This window comes from Piliocolobus tephrosceles, chromosome 1 (assembly GCF_002776525.5).
Source record: "Piliocolobus tephrosceles isolate RC106 chromosome 1, ASM277652v3, whole genome shotgun sequence".
Taxonomy (NCBI): Eukaryota; Metazoa; Chordata; class Mammalia; order Primates; family Cercopithecidae; genus Piliocolobus; species Piliocolobus tephrosceles.
The window spans coordinates 1,792,621-1,812,182 of NC_045434.1; the positions used below are offsets into that span (position 1 = coordinate 1,792,621).

Here is a 19,562-nt window from a genome sequence, read left to right on the forward strand (position 1 = left end):
AGATTTATTTCTTCTGTTTTATTAAAACTACAACAGAACTAAAGTCTTAAAGGTTTGATTTGTTGTCACTCAATCTGAGCCTAGCCAAAAGGGCCTATGTGAATCTCTACAAATGTGAAGATTCCAAACACCAGGAGAAAACAGCTTTTTAAAAATCTAAAAGTATTTTCTTATACGACTAAGCCATCAAAAAGGAAAAAATTACATTCAATTTAAAAAAAAATTTGCCTTTCACAGAAAAATATAGAGATGTACCTACTACAATTTTATTAAATTGTATATTGATATATGTTATGAAGTCAACATACATGTAAACATCCAGGCCGAGAACTACAGGCAGCCACTAAGAAGGCCCTCCTTCTGTCCTGCCTTTACAGTAATCAAGAAAGATTCTTTTCTTTAGAGTTTAATCACCTCAGAATTCATCCCTAAGCATTACAATTAGTTTTGCCTGTTTCTAAGCTTTACAGAAATGCAATCAAGCATGATTTATTACTTAGCATTTGGCTTTTTATGTTTGAAATTGTGATGTCAGGATTTATCACGTGTTGTAAATAACTCCTACACTGCAGCTAGCCTTTTGACTTTCTTACCCCTGTGTTTCGGGAAACATTCTCAATTTTAAAAGTACACAAGTGTATCGCTTTTTCGTTACATTTAATGCCTCTTTGTCTTTTTGTAGAAGCCATTCCCAACCGTGAGGGCTTCCACAATCCATCTAAACTTGATTTTTGTGCAGGGTGCAAAAGTATGAATCCAATTCCATGTTTTCTCCAAGCAGATACTCAATTGTCCCAGCATCATCTCCCGAAAAGCCCCTTCCTGTTCCTGCCATCTTGAAGCCTGGAGGCCTGCTGGGAGGAGGAATTCTAAACGACAAGTATGTCTGGGAAGCTGTGGTCCAAGGCCATTTTTGCTATGAGCGGGATCTCCAGAACCAAAGGGAGGACACAGGTCTTCTTAAAACTGAAGGTATTTATGGCTGAGATAAAGTGAGTACAAAGAATAATACTGACTCCTGGCAGCAAACCAGGCAAAACCAGAGTAACATGGAGAAAGGTAACGTGTGCCCACGGAAACAGTGGCACAAAGTGTGCCTAATTCCAAAGCAGCCTTCCTGCTGAGGCCACTAGACGTAGCAGCTCTGTGATGCTGTACTCCTCGAGGATCTGATCGAATGAAAAGTAAATAAACACAAATAAAAGTGGATTTGTAAACAGAAAAGAAAAATGACACTGTGTATCAAGGGTTTACCCTGACTGAATGACAGGTCTTGATACCCAGGAGTGTCTTTCTGCTTTACTCTCTCTCAAGAATATCCTGCCTGTTCTCAGCCCTTTGAGTTTCCACATACATTTTAGAAACAGCTTGTCAAGATGCACATCAAAACAAACAAAAAAATCCGTTTGTGATTCTGATGGGAACTGTATGAGATTATAAACAAATCTGAAGAAAATTCACAACTACAAAATGGATTCATATTTTAATCCATGAATACGCTGGATCCTTCAATTTATGTCTTCTTTATGGCCCCTCAATAAAGGTTTACAGTTTTCTTCACAGAAATCTTGTACATTTTCTATTACTTACTCTTAGGTACTTTATTTATTTAATGCTATCATAAATGGTCTTTTTTACAAAAATAATCACCTTCTAACTGTAGCTGGCATACAGAAATACAGCTGATTTTTATATTAATTTCATATCCAGGAACAATAAAAACTATTGTGGAAATCAATGAAACAGAACAGAAAAATCAACAAAACCAAAAGTTGGTTATTTGAAGAGGTCAACAAAACTGATGATACATTTTAGCTAGACAGACCAAAAAAAAGAGAAAGAAAACCCGAACTACTAAAATCAGGAATAAAAGAGGGAACATTATTACCAACATTATCAAAATAAAAAGGAGTCTAAAGGAATACTATGAACAAGTGTATGCCCACAAGTTAGACAACCTAGGTGAAACGGACACACTCCTGAAAGACACTGTTACGGGCTGAATTGCATCCCCACCCAGAATCAGAAATTCACAAGCTGAAGACCTAACCCCCAGCACCTCAGAATGTGACCTTATTTGGAAAAGAGTTTTACCAGCAGTTCACAAAACTCTTCTATTAATGCTAATGTTATCTGTAGGTTCTTTTTGATTTTCTACATTCACAGTTATATCATCCATAGAAAATAGTTGTGTTCCTTCCTTTCTAATCTATTTGCAGTTCATTTCTGTTTTCCTGCCTTACCCCCCTGGCTAGGATCTGGCTGAAGTAATGATAATGGGCATCTGTGTCTTATTCCTGATGTCAGAGCAAACGTTCTTCATGTTAAACACTGGGCGTCACACTTCTTACAAGTTTCGTTTGTTTTAAAGAGATGGGGTCTCTTGCTGTGACATTCAGGGTGGAATATAGTGGTGTGATCATAGCTTACTGCGGCCTTGAACTCCTGGGCTCAAGCCATCCTTGCCTCACCCTCCAAGTAGCTGAGACTACTGGTGCACACCACCACACCCAGGTTGTCACAGCTTAAAAAAAAAAACTTCCCTGCTATTGTTAGTTTGCTGTAAATTTATTTTTAATTTTAAAAAAATTATTATACTTTTAAGTTCTAGGGTACATGTGCACAACATGCAGGTTACATATGTATACATGTGCCATGCTGGTGTGCTGCACCCATTAACTCATCATTTACATTAGTTATATCTCCTAATGCTATCCCTCCCCCCTCCCCTCTCCCCACAATAGGACCTGGTGTGTGATGTTCCCCTTCCTGTGTCCAAGTGATCTCATTGTTCAATTCCCACCTATGAGTGAGAACACGCGGTGGTTGGTTTTCTGTTCTTGCGATAGTTTGCTGAGAACGATGGTTTCCAGCTGCATCCATGTCCCTACAAAGGACACGAACTCACCCTTTTTTATGTGCTGTAAATTTTAACCATGGATATTACATTTTATCTATCTACTTTTTTCTACTGACATGATCATATGATTTTCTAACTTTAGCCTTTAATGAGGTAAATTGTAGATTATACAGTGCCAAACCTTGCATTCCTGCTCTAAAACCAGTTTGGTCAAAATATATTATTCTGTGTATATATCGCTATTTTTAATTCACTAAATTTTGTTTAGGATTTTTACATCTATGTTCCTATGAGACTAGACTGAACTTTTCCATTATGGAATTGCTCTTGCAGGGTTTTGAAATCAAAGTTATGCTAGCCTTGTCCACTGAATTCGTTCAACAAACAACTATTGAGATGCTATTATGTGACCAGCACTGTTCTAGGTGTTCAGTGAATTAAATGAGAACGATCCCTCCTTGTGCGGTGCTCACATTTAGAGACAGTGATGAAGCTAACAGAAAAGATCATAGCTAGAATTTAGAAGGTGAGAAGCACCACAGCAGAAGAGAAAAAGGACAGCAGATAACATGAACTGCTAGTGCTAGGCAAGGGAGTTGGTTTGCAATTTTAAATAGGATGGTCAGAGCAGGCTTCAGTTAGGAAAGTGACATTCCAGAAAAGACTTGATGGAGGTGAGGGAGCTAGGCATGCAAATATCTGGGAGAACTGTTTGCAGGCAAAGGAAACCGCCAGTAAAAAAGCCCTAAGGCAAGAGTGTGCAGGTGTGTTCAAGGAGCGGAGCAGAAATCAGTGTCAATGGAGAACAAACGGGCAAAGTGTGGGGGAGAAGGCTGGAGAGGTCACTGGGGCCAGATCGCTCACAACCATTCAAACTACTGTAATGACTAGGCTTTCTTTCTGAATGCAGCAATTCTGAGCTGAGGAGTGACATGGTCTAGGTTATGTCTGAAAAGGATCACAGTGGCTGTTATATTGAGCATAGACTGTAGAATTCGTGGTAGCAAGGGAAGTGGTTAAAAAAAAAAATGGTCGGATTCTGACATATCTTAAGCTAGAGTCAACAAATTTCCTGACAGGTTGCCCAGGTCTGGCACTAGACTGTTATTCTGCCGCTACTCCTTATCCTTTTTCTCTTAAGCTTTTTATTTATACATAAAAAATTGTAGCTGGGAGTGGTGGCGCACACCTGTAATCTCAGCTGTTCAGGAGGCTGAGGCAGGAGAATCGCCTGAACCGGGGAGGCAGAGGTTGCAGTGAGCTGAGATCGTGCTACTGCACTCCAGCCTGGGCGACAAAGTGAGACCCCATCAAAAAAAAAAAAAAAAAAAAAAAAAAAAAAATTGAATCATAGACTGATTCTGATTGCTCTTGTCAAAAGAAAATAGCTTGGGCTCCCAAAATCACTGTGGAAAACTCTAGCTGAAAACTGCTTAGGGCAAATCTGCCTCCCATTCTATTCAACATCACCCCTCGGCTCACTGAGATAGATGCATATCTGACTGCCTCCTTTGGAAAGGCTAATCAGAAACTGGAAAGAATGTAACCGCTGTGTCTCACCTGTCTGTGACCTGGAAGCTCCCTCCCCACTCCCAGTCTTCCTGCCTTTGCTTCAAGTTGTCCCGCCTTTCCAGACCGAACCAATGCACTTCTTACATGTATTGACTAATGTCTCATGTCTCCCTAAAATACAGAAAATCAAGCTGTGTCCTGACCACCTTGGGCACATGTCATCCCGACTTCCTGAGGCTGTGTCACGGGACAGGTGTGTCCTCAACCTTGGCAAAATCAACTTTTTTTTTTTTTGAGATGGAGTCTTGCTCTGCCACCCAGGTTGGAGTGCAGTGGTGTGATCTCAGCTCACCGCAGCCTCCGCCTCCTGGGTTCAAGTGATTCTCCTGCCTCAGCCTCCAGACTAGCTGCGATTACAGGCACCTGCCACCACACCCAGTAAAAAATTACTAAAAATAATTTTTTGTATTTTTAGTAGAGATGGGGTTCCACCATGTTGGCCATGTAGGATAAAATAAATTCCTCTTCAAAGGTTTCAGCCTGTAAATTGTTAAGTACAATGAGTTCTGAGATCCTCTCCAAGAACCAATGTATCAGTATGTTCTGCTCCCGTTCTTTGTTCTTTATTTTAAAAGTTTAACTTCCTCGTTCTTTATGTCTCCTTGCCCCTAGTTTCAGTAAACAACCCCCACCTAGCCTCTGTCACCTGCTGGGACCTTAGTCACTCCTGGTCACCTGCTTTGACCTTAGTCACCCTTGGTCATCTGCTTTTAAGTCATCCTGAGCCACGTGTTCTGTAACCATTCTTCCTGCCAAGCTACTCACCCCGTCACTCTGGCTTGTACCCCTGCTCTCTTTAAAACAGTCAACCGGAATTAGCTTAGACTGTGCGGTCCAACCCTAGCCAACAGCGGAGCCACACAGCAGCAGGCCCACCTGGGTCAGGGGTAAGAACCCTTTCTCCGCCCCCGTTCAGCTGTGCTCTCACCACGGCTCCATCCGCGAGACGCGCCCTCTACAGAAGTAAAGTTGCCTTAAGGGAGACCACCCCTCATACTGTCTTATGCCCAATGACTGCCTCCAGAGAAGGAAGTAAAAACTGAAAGGCAGAAATGAAATCCACAGCAGACAGCCCGGTTCCACACCCTGGGCCCGGTCAAGATCGACCCCTGACCTAATCGGTTATTTGCATTAAAAAAGCACTGTGAAGATCCCTGTCCTGTTCTGCTCCGTTCTGATTACTGGTACATGCAGCCCCCAGTCACGTACCCCCTGTTTGGTCAGTCGATCACGACCCTCTCAGACGGACCCCCTTAGAGTTGTGAGCCCTTAAAAGGGACAGGAATTGCTCACCCGGGGAGCTCCGGTGTTGGAGACGGGAATCTTGCTGAAGCTCCCCCGGTGTCTGAGGGGTTTTGTCTGCGGGTTGTCCTGCTACAGCCTTGCTAAGAAAATTTATGTTCCAGTGCTATTTCTTCTGCGGCCCCAAAATTTTATTTCTAACAAATCTGGGAGCCCGCCCGGGGTTCCCATTCTCCTCTGGGGAAGGGCCTGGTCCTCTCCGTGAGGAGGCGCGCGCCGCTGCCTTGTTGCAGTGGCCTCAGGGGTAAGGAATCAAGACCCACCGCGTGTGACAAATAAACCCGGACTCTCAGCAGTGCGGAAGGAGCTGGCCGGCGACCTGGGGAAAGGGATCCTCCCATACTGCAGCGACAAGGCAACTCTGTGCACAGACCAAGGCAAGAAACGTCACGGGAGCGGGAAGTATTTCCTTGGTGGCTGGGCTATTGTGGGGCGGTTGGGTGTGTGTGAATGCACGGAGCCTCCAGCAGGTGGGGCTCAAGGACAGGCGAGACATCTCGAATACGCGAGATCGCGCCGAACCAGGACCCAGTGTGGGAACTACCCCGAGCAAGGCAGGGAGCAAGAAGGATGAAGACGGTAACAAGCATATTCCCCTTGAGAGCCCCCCAGGTCTCGTGTTAAAGTACTAGAAGGATAATGGGAGGACCAAAAACCAGAAAAAGCAGCTGCTGGCCCAGACCCTTCTCCTGTCCCCACTGTCCCCTCCTTATAACCCTGCCTCTTGGGAACGTCCCAAGAGCCACTCACTACAGCCCTTTCCCTGTAAGGGCTTCAGCGCGAGATAGAGCAATGCAAAAAGGTTCTTCAGAACTTCCCTTTCCCCTCTTCCCGGGGGAAGAAAGAGCCATGATCCGTAGAGCTGCTATAGGAGCCTTGGAACGTGAACACCCTCCTGGCCAAAACGTTCCCACAGCGGATCAAAACTTTCCCGCCCAAAACCTCAGGTGGGACAATGACAACGCAGCCCATCAAGAAAACATGCAGGACCTTAGGGAATCGATAATAAAGGCGTCAAAGAATCAGTATCCCAGAATCGTACCCGGACATTTTATATACAGCAAGGGAAAGAGGAAGCGCCTGTAACATTTTTTAGATTAAAGGAACAAATGAGAAAATATGCTGGTCTAGGTCTTGAGGATCCTCTTGGGCAGGGAATGTTAAAACTTCATTTCGTCACCAACAATTGGCCAGGTATTAACGAGAAATTTCAAAAGATAGAGAACTGGAAAGATAAACCTATAGAAGAGCTTCTAAGAGAAGCCCAAAAAGTATATGTAAGAAGAAATGATGGGCCGGGCGCGGTGGCTCAAGCCTGTAATCCCAGCACTTTGGGAGGCCGAGACGGGCGGATCACGAGGTCAGGAGATCGAGACCATCCTGGCTAACATGCTGAAACCCCGTCTCTACTGAAAAATACAAAAAACTAGCTGGGCGAGGTGGCGGCGCCTGTAGTCCCAGCTACTCGGGAGGCTGAGGCAGGAGAATGGCGTGAACCTGGGAGGCGGAGCTTGCAGTGAGCCGAGATCCGGACACTGCACTCCAGCCTGGGGGACAGAGCGAGACTCTGTCTAAAAAAAAAAAAAAAAAAAGAAGAAGAAAAGAAATGAAGAAAAAAGCAGAAAGCAAAAATTCTGCTGTCTACCATACAACCAAGTGCCCAGGCAGCCAGAACCTATAAAGAACCTAGACCCCCACTCTCCAGGCAATATAAAGAGTACGAAAGAGTAAAGCCAGGAGACTCAAAGGTAGAGGAAAAAAAAAAACTTAGAGGAGAGAGAAAGACTGACAGAGGGAACAGGAGTCAAAGACAGAAACAGAGAGAGAGTGAAAGAGAAAGAGAGAGAAGCAGAGAGAAAGAGATAGGCAAAGAGCAAGTCAGAGAGAGAGAGAGAGACAGAGAGGGAGAGGCAAAGGGAGAGAAAGAGGACAAATGTTTTAAATTAAAAATAGGTCACTTCAAAAGAGAATGTCCCAAACGGGAAAAAGAACAAAAGTCATATATAAAAGCAAATCAGCTCATATTAAATTTCTGTTAATTCCAGAGGCAGGAACAAACCTATCAGAGAGAGATTTAATGCTAAAATTTGGCTTAGGCCTCTATATCGATCAGGGAAAATCCCTCCCCTCCCTATACTTGCTCCCCACTGCAGACAAAGAACATTCATCCCAAAGTATGGTCAAAAGACGGGAATGGAGGAAAGTTACAGATTCCTCCGATTCGTATTAAATTTAAAAAATTAAAAACCTCTGGGGAAGTAGAAAAGAGAAAGCAATACCCTATTCCTTTAAAAGCAAGGGTAGATTTAAAACCTATAATTGATAATTGAAGGTCTTCTCCGTGATGGGCTTCTTAAACCCTGTATGTCTCCCTGTAACACTCCAATTCTGCCTGTAAAGAAGCCAGATGGGTCATACTGGTTAGTGCAAGAACTTAGAGCTATTAATCAGATAGCCAAACGGGCTACCGTTTCTTAGCTGTACAACAGGCCTGCTTTGCATCTAGGTAAAACCTAGGACACATGGAGTTAAATGCTAGGAAAAGTCAGACCTCATCTGCACGTCCGTCTAGGTCCTAGGCTCTACACCTGGCACATAATTAAAATCCCAAACTTAACAAGGTTTTCAACAAAAGTAAAGTTTGCTAAAAGTTAACAGTGTAACATGTACTATCCTAACTTCTAATCTTGTGGCCTTAGGTAGTCTAGTCCACAGACATGAAGGAAGTTTGCTTTGGAAAAGAATGGTTATCATCTTTCACATTAGAAAAAAAAAAGGAGAATTGGCCAGGCACGGTGGCTCACGCCTGTAATCTCAGCACTTTGGGAGGCTGAGGTGGGCAGATCACGAGGTCAGGAGATCGAGACCATCCTGGCTAACACGGTGAAACCCCGTCTCTATTAAAAATACAAAAAATTAGCTGGGCATGGTGGCGGGTGCCTGTAGTCCCAGCTACTTGGGAGGCTGAGGCAGGAGAATGGCGTGAATCCAGGAGGTGGAGCTTGCAGTGAGCCAAGATCACATCACTGCACTCCAGCCTGGGCGACAGAGCAAGACTCCGTCTAAAAAAAAAAAAGGAGAATTTATGTAAAAAGAATCTTATATGGTAAATTCTTGTTCTAAAGTAAATTAACTGGTTGTTTAAAGAAAGGGATATTTACAACAAGTCAGAAAGTTAAGGCATGTCAAAGACTGTGAAAGTTGTGAAAAATGCTATAAGAGCGAATTTATGCAAGAAATGTTGTATAATTTAAAAGTAATTAGGCCTCCTGAATGTAAAACTATTGAAGAAACAGTTTATGTGCAAGGTGTATAAGGAAAGTAAAATATACTTTTGGTAAAAGGATTACAAGCAGGCATAAGAATGTGGATTTTTACCTACATTAAAACGTTAAAAAATTATTTTGAAGGTTTAAGCAAGTTTTGAAATGTTAATTGTAAAGGAAATTCTGTGTGTCAACATATTGGCTAAAGTTTCTGTAAACTGGACATTAAAATAAAAGCACAATGGGTTTTTCTTAAAGTACTAACCTGTTCTTTAACAAAAATTATAAAGGGTTAAAAAGAGTCTATAAAAATCTTATGGTCAGACATTACAATTGGATAAATATGTCTAAAAGGTTTTATTAAAATCGAGTTTAACATTAATAGCACACTAATATAAAGGTGAAAGGTAGCTGATCTGGTATAAAATCATGCAGGAAGCATTGTCAAATATAAAATGGTGCTTGGCTTTCTTTGGTCTAAAAACTAATAAAAATAGGTGCTAAAGAGAATTCAGAAGGAAAATGGATATTGCCAGACCAGAGAGAAATGTTATCCAAACCCCTTATGAGAGAAATCTTGCTCCAGCTGTATCAAGGGACCCACTGGGGGCCCCAAGCCCTTTGTGACGCAGTCCTCAGAGTTTATGGGTGCATAGGAATTTATACCCTGCCAAAACGGCTTACAGACAATTGCTCAGTATGTAAGAAAACCAATCAACAAACTATAAAAGGATTACCCCTTGGGGGAAGGAGTCCAGGCTTAAGGCCATTCCAAAGTATCCAGATTCATTACATAGAGGTGCCTCCAATTGGTGGTCTAAAGGATTTATTAGTGATAGTAGATCACCCTACTCGTTGGGTAGAAACTACTCCCTTTTCAAGTACAACTGCTAGAAATGTAGTCAAGGCATTCGTTGAAAATATTGTACCCAGGTTTAGATGAACAGAAAGCATTCCTTCAGATAATAGGACTCATTTCACTGTACATGTCATTAAGAAATTAGCCCAGGTACTGGAATAATTTCGTGGGAATATCATACCCCCTGGCACCCACCTTCATCAGGAAGAGTGGAAAGAAAAAAACTGAACTCTAAAAAAAGCCACCTAACCAAATTAGTCTTAGAGACTCGGGTGCCATGGACTGCTGCCTTCCCACTGCCCTGCTGAGAATCCGAACTGCCCCCGGGAAAGATGTTGGCTTATCCCCTTATGAAGTGCTGTATAGCTTGCCCTGTTTGCCCTCCACTGCTGACATTCCCACGGTCAAAACAAAAGAGCAGTTCCTCAGAAATTATATATTTGGTTTATCTTCCACTTTCTCTTCCCTCAGAACTACAGGTCTTTTAGCACAGGTACCACCCCTAGAGTTTCCAGTACACCCACGTCAGTATGAGGACCACATCCTCGTCAAAAGTTGCAGGGAAGGAAAACTCGAACCGGCTTGGGAAGGACCCTACCTAGTGCTTCTCACCACGGAGACCACGGTTCGCACAGCAGAAAGAGGGCTCGTCACACCTGGGTCACAGGAGCACCACCCCCTCCCGAATGATGGACAGCTACTCCAGGGCCAACTCCAACCAAGCGAAAGCGAAAACGGGTTTGAACCTCTTACGTTGCATCTCTTTCTTCTCCCCTTCTACTGCTAGTCCTCTCGTTATTAGTGTGACCAGATCAAGCTCACCCCAAACCATTACTTTTTATGCTTGCCTTCTGATGCCCTGTGAAGATCTGTCAAACCAGAGGCAACTCTCCACTTCAGAAAAGTATCTTTATCCTTCCTAGCTCTCCTCAGACTGGAAATCTGTTAACTAAGTTAGTTTGAGAGAGCGTTGACAAAGAGTCCAGTATGAACGGGGAATCCTGTCCTCCTAGAGCAGAGCTTCTCTGCCGAAATGCGTCCAACGCACTATAAAATACCAAAGAGCAAGGATGGACGGCCCCAACTAGGACTTGCAGTTTCTTAAAACCATATATTCATTTTACTGAAGGAGTCTCCCCTCCCCATTGTCAGCTGAGCCCGTGTAATCCAGTACAGATCACCATCTCTGCTCCCCAGACTTCTTCCCCTTCACTGGCCAGTCGTTTCTATGGTGCAGGAGCAGAAGTCTCAGGGAAGGACCCCAAAGGATCCTTTGAAATGCGCTTCATTGCCTCCTCACATCCTGCACCCCCTTCTCCCTCTCCTAAATTCTCTGCTAACCAAACCTTCTCTCGTTATATACCCAATGATAAAACCTAAGTAGCTGTTGTAGAGGTTAAAGATTTAAAACAAACTATAGCAATTGAAACAGGGTATTTGGACGCAAACGCTTAGCTGGAAAGGATTAAATGTTCTGTTTGCATGCTAAACAAAAGCAACTGTTATGCTTGTGCAACAGTCAGGCCAGAGACCCAAACTGTCCCCTTTCCACTTGGGTGGCCCTCTCCCAACCGGGCGTGAGCTATACGGGAGCTCTCTTCCAGAACCCCACAGCCCGAGGCCATGAGTCATGCAAGACTCTTTCATTGCTGTTCCCTGAGGTCAAGAGCCCTGTGGGTCAGCCCCTGAGGGCCATCTGGCCTCCAGCCCGATATTAACTTCACCTCGTGCCTTTCACGGCAGAGGGAAAAGTTAGCATTCCCTGGAGACTTCAGGGGGTGCAGCGAAACCGAGACTCTTCAAGAGCTTGCCAACCAGCCTGCCCTTGTTCACCCCGAGCAGGTATGTGGTAGTACTGCGGGGGATGTTGCTGGGTATGTGTGGCGGTACTGCGGGGGTATTGCTGGGTATGTGTGGCGGTACTGCGGGGGATATTGCTGGGTATGTGTGATGGTACTGCGGGGGATATTGCTGGGTACTCTGCAAGTCATTAGAGCACAGGTGTGTGGTGGTACTGCGGGGGGGGGATATTGCTGGGTACTCTGCAAGTCATTAGAGCACAGGTGTGTGGTAGTACTGCAGAGGATATTGCTGGGTACTCTGCAAGTCATTAGAGCAGCACTTGTGCTCTAGTCCCACTGGCCATCCCTTTCACCCTAGCATTCCGTCAACACGATCAAAAAGAAAATCATGAAAGAAGTGCCCCACATGGGTCCTTTGAGCCCCATGTTTTATATAAATGCTATTGGAGTTCCATGAGGAGAACCAGATGAATTTAAAGCCCGAGATCAAATAGCTGCAGGATTTAAGTCAATATTTTCATGAGTGACAATTAATAAAAACGAATACTGGATAAATTACATCTATTATAATCAGCAGTGGTTTATTAATTACACCAGGGATACTGTCAAAGCGATAGCAGAACAATTGGGCCCCACTAGCCAGATGGCCTGGGAAAACAGAATGGCCCTAGATATGATAGTAGCTGAAAAAGGCGTTGTTTGTGTTACGATGAAAACTCAGTGTTGTACCTTTATCCCAAACAACACTGCCCCCACTGGGAGCATAACAAGGGCCTTCCGAAGACTTACCGCTTTATCCAATGAACTAGCTAAAATTCTGGAGTCAATAACCCTTTCTCAGGGTGGCTAGAAAGGTGGTTTGGTAAATGGAAGGAACTCATAGCCTCAATTCTTACTTCTCTTGCAGCTGTAATAGGTATACTCACTCTTGTTGGGTATTGTGTCATACCGTGCATCCGTGGGCTGGTACAAAGACTTACAGATGCAGCACTTACTAAAACCTCCCTTAGCTCTCCTCCATCTTATTCAGATCAGCTTTTTCTTTTAAAGCATAGAGTCGAGCAGCAAAGCCAAGACATGTTTAAAAAGTTTGAAGAGGAAATAATATGAAAATTGAAAGGAGGGAAATTGTAGGATAGAATAAATTCCTCTTCAAAGGTCAGCCTGTAAAGTGTTAAGTACAATGAGTTCTGAGATCCTCTCCAAGAACCGATGTATCAGTATATTCCACTCCCCTGTTCTTTGTTCTTTAAAGTTTAATTTCCTTGTTCTTTACACCTCCTTGCCCCTAGTTTCAGTAAACAACCTCCTCCTAGCCTCTATCACCTGCTCTGACCTTAGTCACCCTTGGTCACCTGCTCTGTTCTTAGTCATCCTGAGCCACCTGTTCCATAACTGCTCATACCCCTGCTCTCTTTAAAATAGCCAATCAGAATTAGCTTAGACTGTGCAGTCCAACCCTAGCCAACAGCGGAATGACACAGCAGTAGGGGCCACCTGTGTCAGGGATAAGAACCCCTTCCCCTCCCCTGTTTAGGTGTGCTCTCACCATTGCTCCATCCGCGAGATGCACCCTTCTATAGAAGTAAAGTTGCCTTGCTGAGAAAATTTATGTTCGAGCGCTACTTCTTTTGCAGCACCAAATATTTATTTCTAACAGCCAGGCTGGTCTCGAACTCCTGACCTCAGGTGACCCACCTGCCTCGGCTCAGCCTCTCAAAGTGCTGGGATTACAGGTGTGAGCCACCGTGTCCAGCCTAACTTTCTTAATTAACTGAAACCTGTCTCAGATTTTCTAGGTTCACACTCTATTACCCCAGGTCACATCGACTGGCTTAAGAACAAGCAAAATGACTAATCTTCTCTATTGTTTGACATATAAACTGGGCAGCTCTTCCCAAGAAATCATGAACCTTTATGACAAAGTAAACCTGAGGATGCCAGTACTTCTCTGCTCCATCCAGAGCCTACACAAAGAAAAGTAGCAGAAACGAAAGAGACAAAAAGGGAGAAACAAGAGGGGAAAAAAAGAGTTCAGACAGTATCATTTGAACATCTAGATCTAGCCACATGGTTTACCTGCAGTCATTTGGTTACACGAATCAATAGATTCTTTTTTGTTTTGTTGGTTTAAGTTGGGTTTCTAACACATGCTACCAAGGGCCCCAAGGATGCATTTCTCATTCTTGTTTCTGAGCCTTTGTTCCAGTTGCTGCCTTTCACCTTCCAAATGCTATTCACTTTTCAAAGCTAGTTTCAAGAAGGCCTCTATGGAGCATTCCCAAATTACTCCCACTATCATTTATATTTTTGACACAGTCTCTTGCTCTGTTGCCCAGGCAGGGGTGCAGTGGCGCCATCTCGGCCCACTGCAACCTCTGCCTCCCAGGTTCAAGCAATTCTCCTGTCTCCATAACCTGAGTAGCTGGGATTACAAGTATGCGCCACCACGCCTGGCTAATTTTTCTATTTGTAGTAGAGACGGGGTTGGGTTTCACCATATTGGCCAGGCTGGTCTCAAACTCCTGACCTCAAGTGATATGTCTGCCTCAGCCTCCCAAAGTGCTGGGATTACAGGCGTGAGCCACTGCGCCTAGCCCCTTATTCTTATAAGGGAGGAGACCACCCCTAATATTGTCTTATGCCAAATTTCTGCCTCCAAAGAAAGAAGTAGTAAAAACTAAAAGGCAGAAATGAAATCCACAGGCAGACAGCCCGGGCGGCGCCTTGGGCCTGGTTAAAGATCGACCCCTGACCTAACCGGTTATGTTATCTATAGATTCCAGACGTTGCATGGACAAGCGTTGTGAAAGTCCCTGTCCTGTTCTGTTCTGATTACCAGTGCATGCAGCCCCCAGTCACGTACCCCCTGCTTGCTCAATCGATTACAACCTCTCACGTGAACCCCCTTACAATTGTGAGCCCTTAAAAGGGACAGGACTTGCTCACTCGGGGAGCTCGGTTGCTGGAGATGTGAGTCTTGCCAAAGCTCCCGGCCAAATAAAGCCCTTCCTTCTTTTTTTTTTGAGATGGAGTCTTGCTCTGTCGCCCAGGCTGGAGTGCAGTGGCACAATCTTGGCTCACTGCAAGCGCCGCCTCCTGGGTTCAAGCAATTCTCCTCAGCCTCCCGAGTAGTTGGGACTACAGGCTCCCACCACCACGCCCAGCTAATTTTTTGTAATTTTAGTAGAGACGGGGTTTCACCGTGTTAACCAGGATGGTCTCGACCTCCTGACCTTATGATCCACCCGCCTCGGCCTCCCAAAGTCCTGGGATTACAGGTGTGAGCCACCGCGCCCGGCCAGCCCTTCCTTCTTTAACTCGGTGTCTGAGGGGTTTTATCTGCAGCTTGTCCTGCTACATTTATACTCTACTAAAGAGTCTGTGTTACCACAAATGTTAGCATATTTTACATAGCTCTTTATGTTATCTGAACCCACAATCTAGACGAAGACAGTCATTCCTCTTATTAAACACGATCCGCACCACCCCACCTTTGTCTTTGATTCACTATTTCCTCTTCCTTCACATCTCCACAGCTCCGGCCCTTGAAATTCAGTCTATATCCCAGCTTCTCCAGAAAGTTCTTCATCTCTGGACTCTTAGTTAGATGTATTCACCATTCTCAGAATCCTACAGTATTTCATCTGATCTCTTTAATAACAGACATTTTTTTCTTTCCTGCCAAACTAAATTATTACACTTTAAAGGTAGGGTTTGCATCTTATTCATTTACATGCCATTTTCTCTTGCACAGTTACTGTATGCATTTGCACTACTATACAATATTTGTTGAATGAATATAACTTAGAACAAATACTACAGAAGCCACAGCGCAGACCTAGAACTGGGTTAGGCACTATCAGCAATAAAAGTCTTGTCACAAAACATGGTCCTTTCCCAGAAATGCAACTGTCTTCTGTTCCCAATGTCAATGTCTTCTGTTCCCAAACAGACTGTAAATTCAGTAAGACTAGATTTACCTCATATACCTCTTTTCGGTCATGACAGTACCTAAGGTAGGCGCATGATAAAACTATGCTGACTTGCACTAAGGTGAAAATTTTCCTGGCCAACAACATTTACTGTGCACCAGTGATAAATGCTTTAGTGTTGAGATCATGATAATTCATTCTAATACCATGAACAGCACAGTTGTTTTTAGAAGAAATTATATTTTAGGGGCTGGGCACAGTGGCTCATGCCTGTAATCCCAGCACTTTGGGAGGCCAGAGTGGGCAGATCACTTGAGGCCAGGAGTTCTAGACCAGCCTGGCCAACATAGCAAAATACCAACTCTAATGAAAAAGGAAAAAAACAAAAATTAGCCAGGTGTGGCGGCACATGCCTGTAATCCCAGGTACTCAGGTGGCTGAGGCAGAAGAGTCACTTAAATCTGGGAGGCAGAGATTGAGTGAGCCAAGATTGCACCACTGCACTCCAGTCTGGGCAACAGAGTGAGACTCTGTCTCAAAAAAATAAAATAAAATAGCAGGGCACGGTGGCTCACGCCTGTAATCCCAGCACTTTGGGAGGGTGAGGTAGGCGGATCACCTGAGGTCAAGAGTTCCAGACCAGCCTGACCAAAACCCCGTCTCTACCAAAAATACAAAAAACTTAGCCAGGCATGGTGGTGTGCGCCTGTAATCCCAGCTACTCGGGAGGCTAACGCAGGAGAATCACTCGAACCCAGGGGGCAGAGGTTGCGGTGAGCTGAGATCACGCCATTGCACTCCAGCCTGGGCGACAAGAGCGTAACTCCATCTCAAAAATAAATAAATAAAATAAAATAAAAAGAAAATAATGTATATTTCAAGTCAAAGTAATCTTGGTATCTTTTAAAAAATTAAACATAGTGACTTTCACACATTAAAAATTACACATACATAAATAGTCTAAATATGTTTTAAGACGCACGTGTCATTTCCAAAATATTTTTAATATTAACTTGAAACAACACAAGACAAACAGAAAACCAACCTCAGGGCCTGAATGTATAGTCAGGAAACTTTCCACAGCAGTCAAAGTACCTAAAAGAGCAGGAGAAAGGTAAAAAGCAAAATAAAATAAAATCTAAATTATTTAGGACAAGTAATAATAAACAATGCCTATTCACTTAGAGACCAGCTTTTCTAAGCCTACAGCTGACATAGAAAATCTGTACAGACAACAGTTTTACTATGTTTTTGTACCCAGACTTAAGAAGCAGCTATGGCCAGGTAAACCATCAGAAAGAGCAGACTAGCATAAACTCTATTTGCTAGTACTGACAAAATCTTTTCTAGTATTTAAAAACTGATGACAGTAAGAATCTCCCCCAACAAGGCAACAATTGAGCTCACTCGAATCCTGGTGGCACATGCTATAATCCCAGCATTTTGGGAGGTCAAGGCAGGAGGGTCACTTTCTTTCCTTTTTTTTTTTTTTGAGACGAAGTCTGTCTCCCAGGCTGAAGTGCAGTGCAGTGGCGCGATCTCGGCTCACTGCAAACTCTGCCTCCTGGGTTCAAGCGACTCTCCTGCCTCAGCCCCCTGAGTAGCTGGGATTATAGGCACGCACCACCACAGCCAGCTAATTTTTGCATTTTTAGTAGCGACAGGGTTTCACCATATTGGCCGGGCTGGTCTCGATTTCCTGACCTTGTGATCTGCCCACCTCGGCCTCCCAAAGTGCTGGGATTTCTGGCCCCCAACTTTTTTAGAAAAATTAGCCAGCTGCAGTGGCATGTATCTGTAGTCCTAGGGACTACTACTACTACCCTACTAGGGAAGCTGGGGTAAGAGGACTGCTTGAGCCCAGGAGTTCAAGGCTGCAGTGAGCCATGATCACGCCACTGCACTCCAGCCTAGCCGAGGCGACAGAACAAGAGCTTGTCAAAAAAAAAAAAAAGAAAGAAGAAGAAAGAAGTTAGATCCATGGGAATTATTCTGCTTTAAAATATGACAGCTTTCAAGAGGCCTATTAACAGTGGGTTACAATGAATGTACACAAAACAAAACACCCTTTGTGATAGCTTATAAAACACTAAGACTACTAAAATGAAATAAGTATAAAATAAAAATTGGAAACCAAGCCAGGAAAAAGGAGACATCAAGTATATTAACCATGAAGACTAATATACAGGCACAGTGGTTAAGTATTTAATTAATTATTGAGTTTCTCAAGAACAGTGAGGCAAAAGAAAAATATAATGGGTTGGCTAATTCTCAAAATCTGATAAATGAAATATATTCTTTCCTTAAGTGACTATGTTCCTGCTTTTAATTCTAAGAGAAAATTAAAACATGGGGCCTTACAAAGTTGACACCAAGCAAAATAATAAATAATCACATAATCAACAAAGCTGTTACAGCAGAAGAGAACTACAGCCAGGTAAATGTCATCAGTCTGACCACAGACAAAAATAAAAAACAGATCATTTAAGTGTAACTCACTAGAGGCGATTCTGATGGATACTAAAAGAATGTGGCCTGGGTATGTGGCTCTGTGATCTAACCCCATCCACAGAAAGAACACAGAACACCTAAAGCAGTAATCTAATAAAAGTGGACCACCTGCATCAATGATCAGCTGGGGTCCTTGCTAAAACGCTAACTTCTAGCTTTTAGTATCTGAAAAAAATGTTCAAACAAAGCTTAAACTAATATTTCTCCCTTATGACGGAAAAAAAGTCTTATACAAATAAAAGCAGAGAACAACCTCAAGAAACAGGATTATCATGAAGAAAACTTCTAAACTTCACAGACTTTAAAGAATTATTTTATTAAATGGAGACATATTAGGTCTAAGGATTGGAACACTGAATATTTTGAAGATGTTCAATTCACATTTCCCTTTTTAATTGGAATGGTTCTAGTGTTTAACCATTCATTAAGTATGATACAGGCTACTGCCTTCTGACATTCATTCATTCATTCATTTATTTATTTGAGACGAAGTCTTGCTCTGTCGCCCAGGCTGGAGTGCAGTGGCATGATCTCCGCTCACTGCAACCTCTGCCTCCCGGGTTCAAGCGATTCTCCTGCCTCAGCCTCCCGAGTAGCTGGGACTACAGGCGCCTGCCACCATGTCCGGCTAATTTTTTTTTTTGGTATTTTTAGTAGAGACAATGTTTCACCACGTTGGCCAGGCTGGTCTCGAACCCCTGACCTCAGGTGATCCAACCGCCTTGGCCTCCCAAAGTGCTGGGATTACAGGCGTGAGCCACCATGCCCAGCCCTGCAATTTATTATGTAAGAAACTATTCTATTCCTAAAAATGTAAAATCACTAAATGGTGTGAATTCTCAATTTTCAAATCATTTTTTGAGATAAGCATATAGCTGCTCACCTCTGATATGATTATATAACTTCCTAATGCTAAACCTTGGTCTCAATATATTGTTCTTCTAAAATGCCACTGGATGAGCTGGGCATGGTGCCTCACTTCTGTAATCCCAGCACTCTGCCAGGCCAAGGTGGGAGGATCACCTGAGGTCAGGAGTTCAAGACCAGCTTGGGCAACATAGTGAGACCCCATCTCTACAAAAATTTTATAAAATTAGTTGGGTATGGTGGCATAAGCCTGCAGTCCTAGCTACTTACGAGGTTGTGGAGGGAGCACTGCCTGAGCCCAGGCGTTTGTTACAGTGAGCTATGGCACAGCAAGATCCTGTCTCTTAAAAAACTTTTTAAATGGCACTGGATTATTAAAATTTTATATAGTATTTTCTTTTTACTTCTAATTTCACAAGCAAGCAAGATCTGTAGTTTGTGCGTGCGTGCTATCTTTGTTGGACTTTGGTTTCACAGTTATGCTAACTTTTTAATATACGCTGGAATATTTTCCAATTTTTAAAGTCTAGAACACTTCATATGGCACTGAAGTTACCTGTTTCAGGTTTGTTTTTTGTTTTGTTGTTG

At 43.4% G+C, this 19,562-nt stretch overlaps 1 protein-coding gene across 2 annotated transcripts in view; it reads right to left on the reverse strand.

The window, feature by feature from the left end:
• The window catches only part of SCCPDH (saccharopine dehydrogenase (putative)), a 53,437-nt gene that overhangs the window by 11,513 nt on the left and 22,362 nt on the right, over positions 1-19,562 (reverse strand). For both annotated transcript variants that reach the window (XM_023216131.2, XM_023216130.2), the window contains one exon: positions 16,642-16,691. In XM_023216131.2, coding sequence (XP_023071899.1) covers positions 16,642-16,691 — 50 coding nt within the window. The remainder of the gene's footprint in view (positions 1-16,641; positions 16,692-19,562) is intronic.